Source organism: Meles meles, chromosome 9, assembly GCF_922984935.1.
Source record: "Meles meles chromosome 9, mMelMel3.1 paternal haplotype, whole genome shotgun sequence".
NCBI lineage: Eukaryota > Metazoa > Chordata > Mammalia > Carnivora > Mustelidae > Meles > Meles meles.
The window spans coordinates 106234889-106257384 of NC_060074.1; the positions used below are offsets into that span (position 1 = coordinate 106234889).

A 22496-nucleotide genomic window follows, 5' to 3' on the forward strand; every position below is an offset into this window, starting at 1 on the left:
TCTCCCTCTCCCTCCTAATCCCATGACTGTCTCTCTCTCAAATATTAATTAATTTTAAAAATTAAAATAATTTCATAAAAGCAAATACTAGTCTGTTCACAATCAACAAGACCCATCCATACGCTCAGAACTTTTCATTGACTTTTTAGTCCACTACTCTTAAATATGAGCAGATAACCAAGCACTCAAAGACACACAAGCAAAGTTTTTAAAGTGAAAGAGACCAACATGAATAAATACATACTCCAAAATCACAATACAGAGGAAAGAAGAGGCAATGAGAAGTTTTTAAAATGTATCATTAATACTTCCAAATAGATCAAGAAAATACTGCAATTATAAAAACTAACATGGAAGGAGCCCTTCAAAATGACAGAATAAGGACCCCTGAAAATCTGTTCCTCCAAAGAAGCAAATAAAACATTGGCAAAAATCTGTCAAAATCAAGTTTTTCAGGCTCTGAAAACAAAGACTTGCAACAATCTAAGGAGCATTCTTCAAGAAAAATGGCTAATCCTGGTAAGGACAAGATTTTCACTGTTTTGCTGTATCTTATTTCCATCTCCAACTCACTAGCTAAATAATCAACAGCCCAAATCATGGCAGTTTGAAAACCAGCAGCCTTAAAGCCACTGGGAGGAGCTGAACAAGTGTGGAGCAGCATAAAAATCCCCATTCTAAGAGAACTATAATTATTTCACCTGTCTGGCATATTCCAGAATCCCCATTCACAGTATTTCACTTGACCTGATTCAGAGCATGCTTAGTGCGAGAGACTCTTTTTCCTGAAGCCATGATCAAAAAGAATCCACAGCAACTGTTTAACATGGCAGCTGCCTGAGATGATAAAACTGGAGCAAAGACACTGACCGAAAAACTTACAAAGAAAAATGGAGAAGGATGTCTTCGCAGGGAACTTTGAAAAAAATCTGACATATTCCTGGGAATCGGCAAGGCCACATATATGTGCAAGACTGTAAGAAAGTCTGAGGAAAGGTCTCATGCCTGGCTGACCTTGAGGCTCTGCACAAGCAGCCAATAAAGGGGAAGGCAGCGATGTAAAAACTGCCTGCTAGAACACTGAAAACATTCCTCAACATACACAGACAGCCCTTCACCAAAGGCTACGAGATTTCCGTTAAAGGCATTCAAAGAAATCTCTGTCTAATCAGTAGCTGAACACTAAGTTAACCAAGCAGAGACTCCAGTAGCCATAAACATAAAAAAAATAAAAATACAGACTGTATGCAATTAGTTCAGGAAAATCACTATAGCAAGGAACAACAAAAACAACAAACACCACCAACAACAAATCTGAACAGAGAACAAACAGGATTTCCAAAGCTGTCACAACAGGTTATTGTAAATGACCAGTTTCAGCTGGTCAGGTATAAAAAAATTACACATGTAAAGAAACAAGAAAATATGGCCCATACAGGGAGAAAAAAAATTAGTCAACAGAAACTATCCTTAAAGGAAGCCCAGACACTGAACTTAATAGATGAATACTTGAAATCAACTATTATAAATGTGTTGAAAGAACTAAAGGAAATTAGTTCTAAAGAATTAAAAGAAAATATAAGAACAATGTATCACCAAATAGAGAATATCAACGAAGAAACAGAAAAAATAAGAATCATAGAGAAATTCTAAAAATGAAAAGTATAAAAACTGAAGTAAGAAATTCACTAGAGGGGCGTCTGGGTGGCTCAGTGGGTTAAGCCACTGCCTTCAGCTCAGGGTCCTGGGATCAAGCCCCACATCCGGCTCTTTGCTCAGCGGGGAACCCGCTTCTCTCTCTCTTTTTCTCTCTGCCTGCTTCTCTGCCTACTTGTGATCTCTCTCTATCAAAAAAATAAATAAAATCTTAAAAAAAAAAAAAGGAAAGAAAGAAATTCACTAGATAGGGCATCTGGCTGGCTTGGTCAGTAGAGCATACAACCTTTGATCTCTGGGTTATGGGTTCAAGCCCCATGTTGGTATAGAGATTACCTAAAAAAATAAAACCTTTTAAAAAATTTCACAAGAGGGCTCAACAACAAATTTTTGCTAGGGGAAGAAAAAAGGTGCAAACATGAAGATGAATCAATTGGCAATACCCTGAGAAACAAAAAAAGGACAGAGCCTAAGAGTTCATGTTCTTATAATACCAATGTACCAACATACATATAATGGGAATTTCCAGAAGAAGAGAGAAAAAAGGCAGAATACATGGTGAAATAATGGCCAAACACTTCACACATTTTATATAAAATTTTAATCTACATGTTCAAGAAGCTAAACAAACGTCAAATGGGATAAACTTAAAGAGATCCTAACCTAGACAAAACAGAAACAAACTGTTGGAAGAAAAGACAAAGAGAAAATCTTGAACAGTCAGGAAACAACAAATGTTGGCGAGGAGGCAGAGAAAGGGGAATCCTCCTACACTGTTGGTAAGAATGCAAGCTGGGGCAACCACTCTGAAAAACAGTATGGAGGTTCCTCAAAAGTTGAAAAGAGAGCTACACTATGACCCAGCAACCACACTACTGGGTATTTACCCCAAAAAGACAAATGTAGTGATCCAAAGGAGCACCTGCACCCCGATGTATATAGCAGCAATGTCCACAATAGCCAAACTATGGAAACAGTCCAGATGTCCACTGACAGATGATTAAAGATGTGGTATGTGTGTACACACACACACACACACACACACACACACACACACGGTATATTACTCAGACATCCAGAAAGAATGAAATCTTACCATACATCAATGTGGATGGAACTGAAGGGTATTATACTGAGCAAAATAAGTCAATCAGAGAAAGACAATTATATGATCTCACTCATGTGTGGAATACAAGAAACAGTGCAGAGGATCACAGAAGAAGGGAGGGGAAACGGGAAGAAATCAGAGAGGGAGACAAACCATGAAAGACTCTTAACTATGGGAAAGAAACAGGGCTGCTGGAGGGAAGGTGGGTGGGAGAACAGGGTAAGTGGGTGATGGGCATTAAGGAGGGCACGTAATGTTATGAGCACTGGGTCTTATATCCAACTGATGAATTACTGAACACTACATCTGAAACTAATGATGTACTCTATGTTGGCTAACTGAATTTAAATAAAAAAAAGAGAGAAGCAACAAGAGAGAAGCCACTCATTGCATACAAAAAATCCTCAATGAGATAATTAATTTCTCACTTAAAAAAAAACAGAAACAGTGGAGACCAGGTGGCACTGGGATAACATATTCAGTCTTGAAATTTGAAATCTCAACCAAGTATACTTCAATAATTTGAAAATAAGCAAGCAAATACATACACACATAAAATAAAACCTAAAAAGCTCAACCAAGAATTCTATATCCAACAAAATTATCCTTCAAAAATGAAGCAGAGAATCTTCTCCGGACCAAATGTATTTCAGTCTTTACATGAAATCATACACCAAATATAATGAATTGCAGACTCTGAGTGGGGGAAAAATGAAGGAGAATTTAAGACATTTTTAGATAAATAAAAAATTAGACAAGCCCTTCAGTTTGAAATGAAAGAAGCCAATACATTAGCCCAAAACCACATGACAGTATAAAAACACCAGTAAAAGTAACTACAAAGGTAAAGATAAAATCTAGGTAAATACAAGAGTATAAATGTATGTTTTGTTTTTAACTTTTTTCTTATCTTATATGACTTATAAGTAAACGATATAAAGCAAGAAGTATAAAACTGGGGTGCCTGGGTGGCTCGGTGGGTTAAGCCGCTGCCTTACGCTCAGGTCATGACCCCAGGGTCCTGGGATCGAGTCCCGCATCAGGCTCTCTGCTCAGCAGGGAGCCTGCTTCCCCCTCTCTCTGCCTGCCTCTGCCTACTTGTGATCTCTGTCTGTCAAATAAATAAATAACATCTTTAGGAAAAAAAAGTATAAAACCGTATGTGTTGGTGGGCTTAATACACAAAGATGTATAGATAAACATAGCAGAAGAAGAAACAAGGGGAGAAAACAAAACTATGTAAGAGTAAAGTTTTTAATACTGAAATTAAGGGTAATAATTCTAACTAGGCTTCTATAAATTATGATGGCAACTGAAATTCCCAAACACTAAGAAAATAAAACAAAACAATCCAAAACCCAAAATAACAACTGTTGGCACTGCTGGTGGGAATGTAAAATGGTGCAACAGCCGTGGAAAACATAATGGCGGTTCCTCAAATACTAACCATAGCAGTGTATATGATCCAGCAGCTCCACTTCTGAAATCTAACCACAAGAGCTGAATGCAAGTAATGTAAGAAAGATCTGTACAACCACTTTCACAGCAGCATTATTCACAACAGTCAAAAAGTAGAAGCAAGTGTCTATCCACAGAGGAACGTAGAAACAAAATGTGAAATATACACACAGTGGAATTTTATTCAGCAATACAAAGGAATGACTCATGGTACAATATGGTTGAACTTTGAAGATATTGTGGTAAGTGAAAGAAGGCAGTCAAGAAAAAGTTACATTTTGTGTGATTTCCATGAAATGTCCCAAAACCAGCAAATCCATAGAAATAAAAAGTAGACTAGTGGTTGTCAGGAACGAGGAAGAAGGAAGGAATAGAGAGTGACTGCTGATGGATACAGAGATTCTTTGCAAATGTTCTACTGACAGCAGTGACTGCCACACAACTTTCTGAATATACTAGAAACAAATGAACTGTTATTTTAAAGGAGATATGGTAAATTATAAAAATATGAAAACTATGGTATCGGAATATTTCAAGAAGGCTCTTATTTAAAAAACAGAAATGGAATACTATAAAAAGGGACCATACAACTGGAACAAGAAAGGCAAATTTTTAAATCAAATACCCAATATTCAAGTGGTCATAGTATAACTATCATACTTGTAAATAGAAGTTTTATATTTACATACTTAAATACAGTAGCCATATTCCTAAAGTACCTTACTCAGAAGACATGAGGTTCCAGAAGGAAAAGCCCTCCAAGTATACTATGCAAATAAATGAAAATGGTCTCTCAGACAAGACCCATCATCACAGAGTTTCAGACCAAGAAAATCAAAGTTATCTACATAGGATGAAGAAACAGAATGGCTTTAGAAATCTCCATGGAAACACTGAAAGCTGGAATGACTCAATGAGGCACTGGCTTTAACATTCTGAACGACAGGAGCCTGAGTGGCTCAATCAGTTAAGCATCTAATTTTAGCTCAAGGCATGATCTCAGGAGCAAACCCGTGTTAGGCTCCCCCACTGTCTACTTGTCCCTCTGCCCCTCCCCCTGTTCATTTTCTCTCTCAATAAATGAGATCTTTAAAAAAAAAAAAAAAGTGACTTTAGCTACCAGATAGACAAGACTCAAATAACAACCAAATGCATGGCCCAAAAGTGAAATTCCAGCTCCTCCAAAGCGAAGCAGATGAAAGGACAGGTCTCCTCCCAACTGTGAAAGGGGAAAAGGAGCTGCACCTCAAGGCCTATTTTTTATCTTAATGCTTATGTCACTTAGCTGATATTATCAAGGCGTTTTATTCATCACACATTTCCTAGAGATAGAATTAATCTTCTCAAACACAGCACTCACTCAGCGGACAAACTCTTAAGAGGGCAGCATTTTCATTTCAGGATGAATTGCACTTTTCAGAAAGCACCACGCATATCCCACACTACGTATTTAGTCCTATGGCATATCTTGCTAAGCCGAAAAATCTGTGATGCTCACATAACAGCAAAACAGATATATATAAATGACTAACAGAAGTCTAGAATGTTCAAGTATTCCTGTCAGCCACTTGGAGCCACAGACAGCAGACAATGAATCTTCTAAACAACGGCAGAATTCTTCCAAGGTCTCATTCCATTCGCATGTGTCCCTGGCAAAATCAAACTAAAGGTGGCAGCCAGAGGCTCCAACCCTCACAGTGCTAGTTAAGTGTCTTGTAATAAATACAAAGAAACACGAAGTTCTGGCCTCTTGCACGAGAGTAATGCCTCTGAAGCACCAACAGCCTCCTTCTCCAGGAACCGGTGTCTACCAGAGTTTTACAGCAACAACTGAGAAGGACGTGGGCCCATTTCCCTAGGACCACCCTCTGCATGTGGTCTACAAATTTTAGGAAGGATTTTAAGTCACACAAGGGATCAGAAACCTCATTCCCACTCACAGAGGACCAAACTAACTCTTCTGCAGCTTTTCATTTAAAAAAAAAAAAAAAAAAAAAGGAGGGTGGTAGTATAAAAACCAATCACTGGGAGTCTGAATGCGAAGGTTCTAGCCCCAGGTCTGGTTGGCATTAACTGCCCCCTGGAGCCTGACCTCAATCGTCCTCTGTGTTGGGGTCCCCAAGTGCACACCCAGGTTTAATGACTGGCTGAGAGGACTCAGGGCTCAGCACACACTCACACTCATGGCCATCACTATCATACTTAGGACACTCCAAGAAACCAGCAAAGGGAGAAGGTACATGGGGAGAGGTCTGCAGGAAACCAGGTACAAGCTTCCCAGAGCCCCTCCCGGTGGAGTGGCGTCACAGAAGACACGCTTAACATCCCCAGCAACAGGCTGTGACAATGACAACAGTGTGCCGTGCAATCTTCCAGGGCTCTGCTGGGGCTGGTCATGCAGACACTCCCTGGGGTAGCACTTAGCAACATGCCAGACTCCCCAAAGGAAAGATGTTCAGTGTACACACACTGCTAGGGCACGGTGAGCCGCTCTTGCCCACTCTTTGGGAATGGGAAGTCCCCCCAGATCAAAGCTTCCAGCTGCCAGCCCAGGGGCAGCATTGCAAGCCGGCCTCCCCTAAGGACAGCAGTTTTCTCTGAGCACTTGTCTCTCCAGACCTCAGTGTCACCATGTCACCTCCCAGGAGTATGGGCTTGCTATAGAAGCCTTCAGATAGGACACAGATGTCCCACCAGGTGAGACGGTCTGCTCATAGCCTAGAGCCACTGGGAGCCACCCAGCCTGGTGAGGCCCCCCACCCCCAGCAGGAAAGGACTGCACAGCTCATAGCCTGTGTTCCCAACGACGACACTGACACCATGAGTAAACAGCCCTCTCCTGCCAGTCCTGCCCTCCCTGCTCACCTGGGCCCTCCAATTTTCCCTAGGACACTATGTAGGGTTTTTGTCTTTAAGTTTGTCTTTCTCCTAAGCATTCTCCCATATACTCGAAGACAAGAAAGCTGAGGTTCATAAAACACAGGAACAAAATAAGTCTGTTCTCCCAGATTACCTGTTATAAAAAAACATGGAAACAGTTTTATCCCCATCTAATAATCTTGCACATAGCTCAGGGGCCATTGTGAGAGCAACCCGGGAGACAGGATTCTCAGCAACAGTGAGTAAAGCCCCAGATGCCTGCTCACAGAACCCCTACTTTAGCGTAAAGGGCCCGCTTCCATCACAGGCAATTAAGGGACATCAAGATAGAGGACTCCAGAATATTTTAAAACCCCAACCCATATTTAGACTCCCAATATTCTGTAAACTCTTGTGAAATGGGGTAGAGAAAATTAAAAGGGGAGTCAAAAGAACAGGGCTTCCCTCTGAGCTCTGACTCTTGCTGTGTGCTCTCTCAAGTCACTTCATGGGGCCCTGCTATCTCCTGGACACAGTGACAGGCTCAGACAAGCTGCTCCAGAAGCCCAGGCCACGTGTAGCTCCCCAGGACTTGTGCATTACTCTCCCCCTTAAAGGAATGGGGCGGAGCACAAAGGGTTTAAGATTCCCCCACCGTAGTTAAAATTATAGATATCCAGGTGTTCACTATTTTTTTAAAACGCTGACTACAACAGAGACATCTGTGGACTCACTTGGTCTTGGATCTGATGAGATGCGGATGCCCTTGCACTGGCCTCTACGAATTGAGATTGGCAGAAAATTACTTTTCAAAGATGCTTTCCAGAATCATTACTTCTTTATTTCTCATTCTGGAAAGACTTCATTAATTCAAACAAACATATTTGAAGCACCTACTGCACTAGGTACTTGCTGCAAACAAGATATAACTACACAAGCCAAAAAATGCTGAAATTGTTCAATACCTGTCAATTTTAAACATGCTTCTAGAATCAATACATGGCATGAGATGTGGCTAGATGTCTGGGTGACAGTCCTCCTTTTGAGTAAGTGGAATGGGAGGGGCCCCGACACATGATCTGAACAAGGCCTCCGACCACCAATCCTCTGACCACATATTCTTTGAATATAATCACCACTGTAAATTAAGTAATGCAAACCAGGAGGTTAACTGAAGAAAGAAGATGAGAAGAGCAGAAGGAAGGAAGACAGTCTGAACTCACCGGGACTGCGGCAATCCTTTCTTACTGAGGTCTGCCCTCACACGTTCTCCCACGTGTCTGTAAATCTCCACTAAGCTGTTTATTGCTGCGTCTCGAACCTAGATGTAAAAGAAGAGATCTTACAGCTGCTCTGTGTCAGTCCACAGCGCTTCCTGCTGGGGCACAACAGGCTGTACGCCATCCCGAGTTTATCACCAATCTGCCAATGCAACTGCGATACAATCGCTTATAGATGTTTGACTAGACAAAGCCATGATGCTGGTACAATTCCAAAGGGGAAATTCAAGCCCCTCCCTGTAGATGTGTTAAGGTCCACATCGCTTAGTGCTTTCGATTTTTTCAGAGGATGTCAGGAATGCAGAATTTTCAGATCACTTTCCCAAAACAGAAAACACTACAAATAAATGAATTATACTAAAAACAAAACTCCATGTAAAAAGCTTTCTAGATTGAACTCAATAAAATACTTAGTGAGCAAAAAAATGGGTAGTAAAAGCCATTATACAGAGAGTCCTGTATTCAAGAAGCTAACAGTCCTAAAAGGGGCTTGGTGGAGGGGAGTGAGGGGAGCGAGAGTCCATAAATTCTTCATTTAATACAGAGCAGGATGTCGTATGTATCATACAGAAGTGCAAAGAACTCGCACAGTTTAGAGAAGGGAGCAAATATACTAGAGATAGCAAGGAACATTCTCTGAGAGAGGAAGGAACCACTTAAAATGTCCTTAAGGGACGCATTTTACCACGTAAAGATGGAACAAGACAGGTTCCAAACAAGGTACAGCCTGTGTGCAAAGGCATGAAAGCAGACACATGGCATGTGCTTCAGGAAGAGCGAGTACGTAGTTGGAAAACCACAAATACGAGCTAAGATAAGAAAGCAGCAAAAAAAAAGCCTTAAGAAACAGAACAGATTTAAAAGAACCAAAACAGGGAAATCTGAATATGGACTGTACATCAAATGTTACCATTTTTAGCAATATTGAATTTCTTAGATATGAAAATAACATGTAATTCTATAAGAAAATATCCTTGTTATTGAGAGATATAAACGGATGTATCTCAGAGCAAAAACATCAGGTCAGAGCAAAAATATCATGGTTCAGAAAAAAAAAGAGTGCGTTTCTATGTGTGGGTATGTGTATACATACAGGGAGAAAGAAAACAAATGTGACTAAAATGTTAACTGGTAAATACAGATATTACTATTAGTCCTAATATTTTTCTATAGGTTTAAAAGTTACCAATAAACACATGGCGGGGGTGGGGGGACGACTTTCCAGTATACCCTGGAACCAAGGCCAGCCTGTGAAGGTTGGGGAGGAGCGGGGAAGGGTACTTATTTCAGTAGGCAAAGAGAGGGGAGCAACATGCATTTGTGTTTGGTCTCAAATAATGACATCAAAATAACAGAGAATAAAAGGCAGACGAAGGAAGTAGGGACACAATTTACAATTCTCAATACAGCCGGCTACTCCTGATTTAACAGTGTTACAGGTTATAGGACAAGTAACTTCACAGACCATTTTTCCCCTATGGTGGAAAAGGGCTAATGTTATGTTACAGACTGTTCGCATTCCCACCCTCAATACGCTGAAGTCCTAATCCCCCAGCACGACTGTACTTAGAGACAGGACCTATAAGCACATGACTGAGGTTAAACAGAGTCATAAGAATAGGGCCCTGACACAACAGGATTGGTGTCCTTCAAGAAAAGACACTCACAAGCTGGCTCCGTTCTCCACACGGGCGCAGAGAGGTCATGTGAGCACACAGCGAGGGAGCAGTCTGCAGACCAGGAAGAGACCCCTCCCCCCACTTCCAGAACCAGGCGATGCTAACAACCTGATCCCAAACTACCAGGCTTCAGAACTGTGAGAAACGTATTTCTGCTCAAGCCACCGGTCTACAGAATTTTGCTATGGTGGCCCAAGCCAACTAACAGATTATCAGTTTACTTGGGAAAAGAAAGACCTTCTGAATTTAGGCACCATTTTTATACAGAAACATGGATTTACTATACAAGCTGTTAATGCCACTGTCTCCTGCAAATGACTCGGCCCGCTTTCTAATGAATGATATCTGCTCAGAGCCCATCACCTGAATGAGCAAGCAACATCCTGTCCTATGCAGTTTAAGAGATTTAGTGGGAAAATGACCAGCCTTAGAATCAAAGCACAACTGAGTACCTCCTTGGCCCTTTAGGAACTATGTAATCCCGGATCCAATATATAAACTATTTTAGTCTCCACTTTCTCCTCTGTGAGCTGAGGGCTGCTCGGAAGGCTAGAAAAAACAACAAATTCATTCCACAAGTATCTGAGCATCTAGCAGATGCCAAACTAAAGTGCCTCAATGGCCCAGGGGGGACCTGGTAGCTGGTATACAGTGACAAATGACTCTGGCAGGGGACCCTGCTGGCAGAGAGAAGAGGGAAAATGGAGGGGGTCGGGCAAACAGGCCGCCGTCTCCCAGCCTGGGAGGAATGTAGGTATGGTTCTGCCATATGTAATCTTTCAAGAGAAATCAGGAATACGAATCTTTCAAATATAAGAACACCAAAACTCTTAAACGTAAAGCTAAAACGCTGTGCAGACGCACACGCCCGCACATGAGGCTGTGATCAGGTTTCAGGCCAGCAGTGTGGAACCTATGTATTGCGTGTATAAAACACTCAGCATGCGCTAGTAGAAGGAGTATATCTACATCTTCTGAACCAATCTCCTTAGCTTCAAAATCATCATTCCTCAGGCTCCAAAGCTATCAGGTCAGACAGCATTTGAGGGTCTCGATTCAGGAAATAGGGCAGAACATGTTTTCTTCATTTTCTTCGGTCTACAAAGGACTACACTCCAACTGCCAAGGGAAGTTCTGTAAAAGCAGCTCGCTCAGGCTGAAGGCACAGCGCGGCGCTCACTAACACAGCCATGCGGGCCCCACACTGCTTCCACCCACCCACAGGCTCACCATTAAAAAGGAACCCCAACATTTCAGGCCACTGGGAGTACACAAGAGCCCCAGTACATTAAACGCTACCTGGCAGGCCCAAACTGAATGCTCTACAGAAGCTGAGCTCTTCAGATCTGTGGCCTCCCGCACAGGACGGCTGTTACTGGGATACAGAGGAGGCTAGCCACCTGCGGGGGCCCACAGCAGGAAGGACTGATGAAAAGTTTAAAGGAAAGGCAAGAGCACAGGCACGTGCAACATATACACACAGCCCAAGAGGAGGAATGATTCCGTGCATTAGCAGCAGAGGAGTGGGTGGTACCTTCCTGGCTGGAGGGCTCTGGGAGACGTGGACTGCATGCGTCCGTGTGTGTGTATACGGGTGCAAATAAACCTTCCTAAGGCAGGTGGGGTTCAACGGATGACCATCTGAGTGCACAGTCTGGGGTACTCTGGCTCTGTCCGTGACAGACTGCCCAAGGGTGCCCACCGAGCACCAATGCTCAGGGTCCCAGGGGCCCACCATGTGGAGTCACATAAGTGGCCCATGACAGCGCCTGACTTAGGAACAAGAACTTCAGCTAGCCAGGCTGGCTTTCCCACTGGACTTGAGGATACCATGTGATAGCAGCAATCACCTAACGTGTGACCTCAATAAGGGATTTTTTTTCCTCCCATAGAAAACAAAAAATGGAAACAAGACAAAAAAGGGAGAAAACGCAAAACAGCCCATTTGGTAACTTAGAATTTTTTTTTAATTATTTTATTTATTTATATATTTTTAATTATTTTTTTATTAACACTGAAACATAAAAGCGTGATTCAGTGAATTGAAACATCTCAAAATTCCACTTCCAGTGTCCTATACTTTCAATGAAGGCTGGATAAAGGAGTAGAAGGCAAGAGGAAAGCAAGTGAGATCAGGAGAGACCCGGAGAACCCACAGACAGTGCACAGAGGGGCTGGGGACGGGAAAAGCAGCAGCAGGGATAAGAAAGGGCAAAGCGGAGGAAGCAGGAAGGACAAGAGCTGGAGGGGCCCAGAGCCACAGGGACCCGGGAGCCAGGGAGCCAGGAAGGTGGAAGCGAGCCAGCACCACCTCTGTGGGGACATGTCAGCAATGATCAGTCAGGGTTTAAAATGAGATGCCTGCGTACCACGTGTATTTCTTGGGTAAGTTACTGTTCCAATTTTCGGCCCCTTTATCTAATGAGGTATTTTTCTTATGAGTTCACATGAGCTAATTATCATAATACAAATGGCTCTCGGTGATAAATGGAACTGAACCCGTGGGAGAACCGGCACTTCTGAGGCCCAAGCTTGGAAAGGTCTGTGACCTGCCTGGTGACTGCCCACAGATTACCGGCTCTTCTACACCTTCATTAAGGAAGTGGTGCTTCAGTGTTTGGTCTCTGGATTTACCTAAGATCTACATAAAATACCATCCGTGCCTCATTAGGGTTCAAGGAATTTCATATACCATCGTATTACACAGCACCTGAACAAAATACACGAAGTCTCCATCCCCTCAGAACAGGTCCCTTAGGCCCCTTCCAATCAATCCCCCGACCCAAGAGGCGAAGCCTAACTGACTGCAATCAGCACTGATCACTTTTCCCCAAGGCCACCCCGTTTTGGCTGGAGAGTGAGTGACCAGAGGGACGGTACCTCGGAGGCTAGTCTGGGTAACATCACTTTAAAGGATAGCAAGGCCTCAGCCTTATAGAGAACAGGGTGGCGTGACCACCATATTCACCGGTGCTAAAGGGCATTAGTGCTCACTACCTGGAACAATTATCTGAGCATTATAAACAGGAATAGAGTCCCGCCCACCTATCAGGTACACAGAGAACACCAGAATGCATCTTAAGGGTCTATAACCAATATTCTTCTTCCTCACGAAAATACACTCACCTGGCTGTTTGGATCTCCAAGTAAATTACATATATGTGGCACAATCTTGCTTAGTGTTAAAGTATGTGCTCCAGAGCTGAAAACAAAAGGAGTGTTTTACTGTTGGTGAGAACAAAGAAAAAGAAATACCCCCCCACACACACACCTCCAGGGCCTTCTCACCCCCTCCCACCTCCACTCCCCTTCCTTCCCATCTTCTGCCCACTGAGTTCCTAAATAAGCATGCTACAAAGGCTCCACCCCTTGGCACAGAGTTCAAAACCTTTTGTGCTGCTCACTGACCATGCCTTCTCCCTGGCACTCGGGGCTCTCTCCATTCTGGCTCTCAACCTGCGATGCCAAGCCAGGGCCCCAGCCCTTCCTGCAGCCCTGCCTGCCTCACACATGGCTGCCCCTTCATTATTATTGTCATGCAGGAGTTCCTATTTTGCCCCGCTTAGTGTTTTTAACTAAACAGCAGGGGTCTGAGGGTCCTCCTCACTTAACTCTCCACCTGAGCATAGATGAGGCTCAGTGAACGACTGTTCGGTGGGAAGACCCTGACAGTGGCCACAGAGGGTTTCAGCAAAACCTTGCCCTGCGGGACAGCACGGGAGTCACCGACCGCCTTTCACCGTCATCAGCGCCAGCACAAATAACCCTTGTGAATGCCATTCTCTCTGCTCATCTGATGACTTCTTAGGATACATTCTCAGAAGTGAAACCACTGTGATCAAAACTAGAACATTTTTAAGGGATACAAATCTGGGAAAATTTAATGGTACTGAAAAAGGCTGACATATCGAGTGGGAAAATTTATAAGGTGACAAATCTTATTATCCTAGTTCTGTCTTTGAAGTAATATAACTTTACAGGTTGAACTAAAAACGCACTATAAGTTAACCGTGATTGGGGCGCCTGGGTGGCTCAGTGGATTGAGCCGCTGCCTTCGGCTCAGGTCATGATCTCAGGGTCCTGGGATCGAGCCCCGCATCAGGCTCTCTGCTCCACGGGGAGCCTGCTTCCTCCTCTCTCTCTGCCTGCCTCTCTGCCTACTTGTGATCTCTCTCTCTGTCAAATAAATAAATAAAATCTTTAAAAAAAAAAAAAAAAAGTTAACCGTGATTGTGTGGAGGTGGTAGAAATATACCGGATCATTATTTTCTTCCTGATGTAGATTTTCTGACATATACAGTATCACTTTTATAATCAGAAAAGGTGACTTGTAATTTTTCTACTTTAAAAACTCCTCTCCTGGGCGCCTGGGTGGCTCGGTGGGTTAAGCCTCTGCCTTCGGCTCAAGTCATGATCTCAGGGTCCTGAGATCGAGTCCCGCATCAGGCTCTCTCCTCAGCGGGGAGCCTGCTTCCCTCTCTCTCTCTCTGCCTGCCTCTCTGCCTACTTGTGATCTCTCTCTGTCAAATAAACAAATAAAATCTTTAAAAATAATAAATTAAAAAAAATAAAAACTCCTCTCCTACAAATAAGCACGTGAAGAAACACTCAACTTCAATAGTCGTTAGGAAAATTCAAATGTAGACCACAAAGAGATCCACTACATACCCATCAAAATGACTAAAAGGAAAAAAAAGAACACTCAGTGCTAACAAGAATCTGAAAAAACGGAATTATTCATATACTGCTGGTGGAATGTAAAACGGTACAGACAACTCTGGAAAACAGTTTGGTAGTTTCGTTACAATTAAAGCTACCAGAGGACCCCACAGTGGCACTCTTGGGCACCAACCCAAGAGAAATGCAAGCTTATGCTGCTGCAGGAACACATAGGTACGCGTTCGCAGCAGCTCTGCTTGTAGCAGCCGGAAACTAGACACTATCTGAACATCCTGCAACAGGTGAATGGGGACTCAAAGAGGTGTTTGTACCACGGAATTAATGGAATTCTACTCGGCCATAAGAAGACACCAAATACTGTTCAGGCAATGCCCACATGTGCAACCCCAAAGAAATTACGCTGAGTGAAAGAAGTTAATCTCAGAAGCTCACATTCTGTTTGATTCCATTCATATAACATTCTTGAAATAAAACCACAGAGCTGGTGAGCAGATCAGTGGCTGCGGGCAGGGCGTGGCATGAGGGAGGTTGGAATGCTGCACAGGTCTGTACCTCATGGTGTGTATTGGGGGGGGTGCCTGGAGTGACACACAGGACAGGATGGGACAGAAGTGCACACCCAAGGCAAGTGTGTCACCAGAGGAATCCGTGTTCGGTATTGCTCTCCTGGCGCTATCAGTGCATGGTGCGCATGTAAAACGGAAAGAGTAAAGGACCATGGGGGCAGGGTGCACGGCACTTCCCAGGACATTTCTCTGCAGTTTCCAGAAATCCATAGTCACTTTGAAACACAAAGTCACAAATAAAAACGCTCGGCCAAGGAAATCCCCCGGCCCCGCCTGGACTTACGCATTGAGTGTGGCAACAAGGCAGAGGCACGTGCCTTCCCGAGTCCGGAAATTCTTGTGCTTGAAGCCTCCCAGCATTCGGTCCCACACATACTGTAAGGGGACAGAGGACAGGTGAGAAGAGGAGAAGCCTTTCACTTAACACAGGGACGACAGAAGAGGGACCTCCCAACAGGTGCCAAGTCAGCCCTAGCCACAACCAATCCATTTCATCCCAAGGGCATACTGAAAAATGGTAACTTGTATTTCTGTATCAAGTTAGAGTTTTTCCAAACACATTCCTTTATATAATTGCATTTAGTTATGCCAACAGCTCCAAAAGAAAGGTGTTAACCAACCCCATTTCATGGGGGAGGAAAGTAAGGGAAAGCAAGGCTTGGGTCACCTGCCAGAGAGCACACAGAGCTACTGCTGTTCTGGTCTGGATAGCTGTCCCCGCCTTAGCCACAAGTCACACATGTGCTCATCTTTGAAGACGTTCTGGGTTTTACCCTCCCTGGATGGCTTTTCCTAATCCCTCTGCCATCCCACCCACCTATATATTAAAGAGCGAGAGCCTGGAAGGCAGGGTTGTGTCCTTCTGTCCATTCATCCGCTGGCAGCCCAAGCTCACTAGCAGATAGGAATGAGGGCTCTAGCCAGCCTCCTGACTCCTCAGACACCACAACCACCTCTTCCCAGAGAAACTGAGACAGTTACACAAACGAGCTCAAGAGTCTAATGGACTCAACCAAGCACTCGATAGCCATGGTAGGCCCACTATTTCAGTCGAAGTATACCCTTTGCTATTTATTACTTTTTAAAACATCCTCTATGGGGGAGGGGGGAAGGGTCGGGGGGACTGGACAGTGACAGATTAAATATTATGAAAATTTTCATGTGAAACACATCAGCTTAAAAGAAACTAACCCTTGGGACATCTGGGTGGCTCAGTCAGTGAAAGCATATCCTACTCTTGATCTTGACCTAGGTCATGAGATCAAGCCCCAAGATGGGCTCCATGCTGGGCATGGAGCTGCTTAAGATTCTCTCATTCTCTGTCCCTCTGTCCCTCCCACTCGCACATTCTCTCTCTCTAAAATAAAAATTATAGGGGGGGCGCCTGGGTGGCTCAGTGGGTTAAAGCCTCTGCCTTCGGCTCAGGTCATGATCCCGGGGTCCTGGGATCGAGCCCCGCATCGGGCTCTCTGCTTGGCAGGGAGCCTGCTTCCTCCTCTCTCTCTCTCTCTCTGCCTGCCTCTCTGCCTACTTGTGATCACTATCTGTCAAATAAATAAATAAAATCTTTAAAAAAATAAAAATTATATAAAGAAGTAAGTAAATTTAAAAAGCAAATAAAAAATAAAAGAAATTAAATCTATTTTTAAGATTTAATTTAATCTCCCCCCGCCAGAGAAAGAGCATGCACGTGCTGGGAGACGGGTTTGCAAACAGAGAGGAAGAAAGAGCATCTTAAGCAGACCCCCCTCACCGAGGAGAGCACCTCCCCCCACTACCTGGGGATTAGCAGCTTGATCCATGATCTTCAGCAGCAGAGTCTGGTCTTGCTCTCGCACAGAGTCTTTAGCGTCTCCCAGTCTGTCTATTAAACTTGGCAGCACTGAAAAATCAAAACGCAAATTGATTAAACCAAAGCCAATTTTCGAGAGTCTGCAGATACCAAGTGGGTATTTCAATTACTGGGAAGACAAAATGCTGGCCTAAATGAGCTACACCATCCTAGAACCACCAATCCTCACAATTCTACTCTTCTCACTAAAACCTTTTCCAGCTACTATAAGAATGTGCAAAACCGGGCACCTGGGTGGCTCAGTGGGTTAAAGCCTCTGCCTTCAGCTCAGGTCATGATCTCAGGGTCCTGGGATCGAGCCCCGCATCAGGTTCTCTGCTCAGTGGGGAGCCTGCTACCCACCCCAGCGTCTCTGCCTACTTGTGATGTGTGTGTGTGTGTGTGTGTGTGTGTGAGAAATAAATAAATAAAATCTCTAAAAGAAAAAAAAGATTAAAAAAAAAAGAAGAATGTGCAAAACCCTTTGTATGGACACACTTGTCTTCTTCCTTAACTGACCTTCCTCCAGCTAGCTCCCCACACGTTTTAAGCTGGTGAAATATTAAGAAGGATGTCAGTGGAAGACCTTGGCAGGATGGAGTCAACACATAAGGAAGTTTAGGAAAGAGAGGGCTCCAGCACATTCGCTGGGGATAGAAGGAGCAGGCACTTACAACTCAGCCTCTACACTGTGTGTCTGTCCTTTCACAGAGTATATATACACACATGCGTATTACACTCAAGCTGTGGCTATCAGCTAGTGCTCCAAGGGCATTTACCTACCAGAAGTCAGTTTACTTAGCTACTTCTAAGAGTCTATAAACCTTTCTTTTACAAGAGATATCCCTGAACAACTCAGCTAACTTATGAGGAAAATGGAATGTTCTTAAAATATCAAATATCTAAAAGTAAGGGAGGTTTAATGCCACTTAATGACATTTAATGTTAATGACACTTAATGCCAGGATAGGAAAAGAGTTCTTAACCTTATCTGAAAAAGCATATTGACCAGGAAGTTAACAGAAAATAACTAATACACACATAGCAACCAAAACTGAGAAGTTCTGTAAGGAAATCCTTGTACAAACAGAGCTGCTTGGTGCTTATATTGTCATTACGAAATTCCAGAGGTCAGGAATTTAGAAATGACTAAATCATCTCTTAAATGATAAAACCTGCTTATTCTTTATTTCATTTTGCTGACATTTTCCCTCCAAAATAAAGAGCGATCATTTAAGGTACACTTGTAACAACATTTATGATCAAAGTGGAAACAGTTAACACCTAGGATATGATCTGGAAAAAACACAGCCACATCGGATTTGCAGACCTTCTCAAGATGGGAAAGCAATGCTTCTCATCCGGGGCAAATACGATTCTGTCCACATTAAAATGGGATAGCTGATCTGTATAAAGAATCTGTCTAAGAATAAAAGAATTAGCAGTAATGCCGTGTATTAGAACACAAACGCTGGAAGAAGCCAGCAGAAAGCTATGCTCAAAACAAAGAGCATGAAGATGCCAGCAGATGTGGTGTGGTGGCTGGACCTGGGGTGACCCCAGGAGGGGAGGAGGAGCAGTGGCTGCAGCCCCAGCAGCAGGGAGACTGAAGGAGGACTCAAGGGCTGGCTGGGAGGGTGAGAGGACTAAAGCAGAAGGGTGGGTGTGGTGGGGGGTGAGGGCTGGGTACAGCTAAGTGGAGGATCTGGGGACACTGAGCGAAGCCTGGGGGTTGGACGGTGTAGAATGTCGGGCCCCGCTCCACACCTACCCACAGCTCACCTGTGCCAATCTGTGCCTTGAACCGGTCCTGCAGCCGGGTGACCAGTGCGGACAGGATGTCCATGCCGAGAAGAACCACCTACAAGGGGAAACACCGGGAACGCATTAGCCGCTGGCCTCGGAGCCCACGCTCTGGTCCACCAGCTCCCAGGACGCTCCCCCATTCCTGGCGCAGTCCGATAGCCGGGAGAGCGCATGCCGACTAGCAGAATAAACTGGTTGTCAAGAGGGCCGCTCTGATACACAAAGCGGTTCGCAGCTTAAACACAAAACGTAAGGTGGTATGAAAAGAAATAAAAAAACAGCCAGAGGGTGGGTACATCCAGGGCGCCAGCAGACCAGCATGGAAGCCTGAGCCGCGGCCCCGCCCCCTACCGGCCCCGCCCCGGCGAGTACAGCGTATGCAAATTAACCGCAGCTAGTGCGTAGCCTTCTGGGTAAAACCAAGCAGCCTGTCCACGACCTTCAGGAGCCTCAGAAAACAAGAAGCTGCTGATTTGCTTCGGCAGCTGTGCTCAACACAGGTACACTAGCTACCAGGCGGCTAGGCCGGGCGTTTCGGATTAGTCACCCCAACCCTACCCGGTATTGGCGTTTCCTGCTTGCAGCGCACGCACAGGAATCGTCAACCATCCTTTTCTTGGGGTTGCGCTACTGTCCAATGAACGTCTAGTGAGGGCAGTACTGCTAACGCCTGAACAACACGCCCGCATCAACTAGAGCTTTGCTTTATCTTGGTGCAATTTTTGGAAAAAATGAAAACCTTTTTTCCCCCAGACTTTTAAGTATGAAAAACAGTGCAGTGTTTACATACATCTTATGTATCTTCCAATCTTAACGCTAGGCGGTGCTGTAGTTTAATATCTTTACTCATACCTTTCCATAAAACTTATTTGACTCTTAATAATTATTTCCAACTCTTGAGTTAATTTCAATTCAACAGTTCTATATCTCCTCCATCCCTGTTTATCCAGGAAAGTTGACTCACCTACTTAAGGAATTCTAAGTACTTCCAAAAATAAGTGGAGAAAAGTAAGCCTGCTTCATAAAACTCAGCTTTTGCACCTCACTACGTGATCAGCAGACACACTGAGACATGTTTTAAAAAGTATGACAACCCTCCCTACAAATCCTTTCTCAGTAGGAAGCAGTTTTGCTTTGTGCAACTTTCCTTAAAACATGGTTCAAAACTAAATGAAGTAGCCCAGTAACTTACAGAACCAATAAACGAACAAGACTAAAGCAATGATAATCCTAACATCAAGCGCTGTCACTGTTTCATCTGTCTGCCATTGCAGCTTGTAAATGCAAAGACTGCAGGCTTTTTTCTATTCAGCTTGGAATCCACTACCTCGAAACTGCCGGGTCAGAACCTAAACTGTCCTTGCAAGGACCGGCACCTTGAAGATATCAAAGGAAGTAATTCTTAAAATTCTTTATAAAGAGAACATTAGTTGGTAGTTTTTTTAAATATGTAATGGTATAAAACATTTAAGAATAGTGGCTTTACTTATCAGCTAAAGAGGATTTAGGGATCATACACTGATTTCCTCCGAAGAGTACAGTACGGAAGTAAAGGGGAATATTTTTACAGTGGAGAAACCTGACAAACACCACCCCAACCAGACAATCAGGGTCAATATCCACAGTCACAATTCATGTTGAACAGCACTTGCTGTTGTGTGATTAAAATGACACTTTACATCTGTGATGTCCTCCTCCAAACCCATAAGCCCAATTTAATCATGAGTAAAACATCAAATTCCCATAGGTGGACATGCTACAAAATAACCTGACCAGCACTGCCAAGGTCATCTAAAACATGGAAGTCCAAGAAACTGTCATAACTTAAGAGGTGTCTGGAGACACGTGATGACTAAATGTGATGTGGTGTCCTGGGTGGGATCCTGAACAGATAAAAGCCAGTAGGAAAAAAGTGAGGAACTCTGAATGAACTTTGTCAGGACTTGAGTTGATAATGATGCATCAGTATTGGTTTATAATTGTAACTAATAGAGACTGGGTGTGGTGTACATGGACACTCTCTACACCACCCTCATTTTTTTTGTAGATCCAAAACTGTCCTAAACATTAAATCTTGTATTTTAAAAAGAGCAGCCCATCACTTAATTGGAACTGGCTTTTCCCTGATGAAATCCTAAGCATGTGTGTGGCTGCATTGCTGGTTGGAGGTTGGAGGGTTATTCATTACAGTAATAGTGAGAATGCTGCCTTCAAGTGCTCACCACATCCCTTCGGAACTCATTCAAGACGAAGGTGTAAGAAGGCAATTACACCTTCGTTTTGAATGAATTCAAAATTCTGTCAGATATCACAGCCCTTGTTGGTGAAGCTGTATGTGGAATTGGAGGGAACACTGACTTTCTTTCATCTCTTCCAGGATGGAAGTTTACTTGGTAGTTTTGATTGATCAGTTCAGGCCTAGCTCAATCCTAAAAAGTAAATTCCAAAACGTCTTGGTCAGACTGGGGAATTCAGACCCCCCCCCCCCCCCCCCCCCCGCCCAAGAAGCCTAGGTTGACAGATGCTGCAAAAGCCCAGTGAAAAAGGCCAGGAGAGGACAGAACACGGCCCCACGCACCTTCACCGCAGAATAAACTACTCTGGAAGGAAGCAGAGGGGCTCAATTATAGTTTTCTAGTTCACCCTCAGTCACAGCCCCAGTGGGCAAGGAAGGGAATCATCACCCACAAATGTTTATCTTCACAGCTCAGGCCCTGCTCCTATGTTTCCATTTCCCTACTGAAGACGGGGCTACATGAATAACTCATTGCCCAGAAGACCCCAATTATTGGCTGTGAAGCCTCTGTGTGCCTCAATTTCCTACCTAGAAAATGCGGACAGCAGCAGCAGCAGACTCACAGGTCGCTGTGAGTATGGGAAGTGCAGGATATAATTCTTGGTGCGTGGTAAGGGCCAGCCTCCACCCCTGCTGGCTGTTACCACCGGCTCACTGTCACTGCCAGCCCCGTGGACAACAGGTACGCTCGGTGCTCGGGCGAGGCCTACGATTCAACAAGGGACTCCGCTGGGATAGAAGGCTTCCCAGAGTCACACTACGTGAGGCTAAGTTTTGAAAAACCAGCCTTGCACCAAAGGAAGACGCGACCTCAAGGCAGAGAGAAGTGCGCAGGCAAAGGTATGAGACCGCTGCCACCAAGGGGGGACAGCTAGAGAGGAGGGCAGGGCTGGGAAGCCGCAGGGGACATGGCTGCCAAAGGGCCTCAGACATGTCTGCAGGACGACAGGGCAGCCATTGAAGGGCTGGACTGGTGAACAGGGAGTGACAGGGAGCTGGAGATTTCGACAGGGCACAGTGACCAGCATGAGGAAGCCAGCCTGGTAGAGAGAGGACAGAGGCATTGGGGGAGTGGGACTCACACCCAACACTTCCTGCCTTCAGTTTCCACCAAGCCATTCACTCTGCATTACCTTCCGGCACCTCCTTCAATGTTCTATTTCACTTTCTGAGTTTATGCTTGATTCCACAGCAAAACTCCTTGAACACAGGAATACTGTGCTTTGTGTTTCCTCAAAATTCCCCTAATAAATACAGCACAACAGTGGGTTCATGGT

General features: G+C 44.1%; 1 protein-coding gene and 1 non-coding gene across 25 annotated transcripts in view; one reads left to right on the forward strand and one right to left on the reverse strand.

Annotated features, from left to right (window-relative positions):
• CLASP1 (cytoplasmic linker associated protein 1) overlaps positions 1–22496 on the reverse strand; it is a 266446-nt gene that overhangs the window by 158593 nt on the left and 85357 nt on the right. For all 24 annotated transcript variants that reach the window (XM_046018656.1, XM_046018655.1, XM_046018654.1 and 21 more), the window contains exons 3-7: positions 18900–18978; positions 17065–17168; positions 15570–15661; positions 13167–13242; positions 8305–8402 (exon numbers count right to left, since the gene is read on the reverse strand). In XM_046018656.1, the coding sequence (XP_045874612.1) occupies positions 8305–8402; positions 13167–13242; positions 15570–15661; positions 17065–17168; positions 18900–18978 (449 nt within the window). The remainder of the gene's footprint in view (positions 1–8304; positions 8403–13166; positions 13243–15569; positions 15662–17064; positions 17169–18899; positions 18979–22496) is intronic.
• On the forward strand, positions 19528–19653 carry LOC123951291. Its single transcript, XR_006820433.1, has one exon. It is a non-coding gene; the product is annotated as a U4atac minor spliceosomal RNA (small nuclear RNA).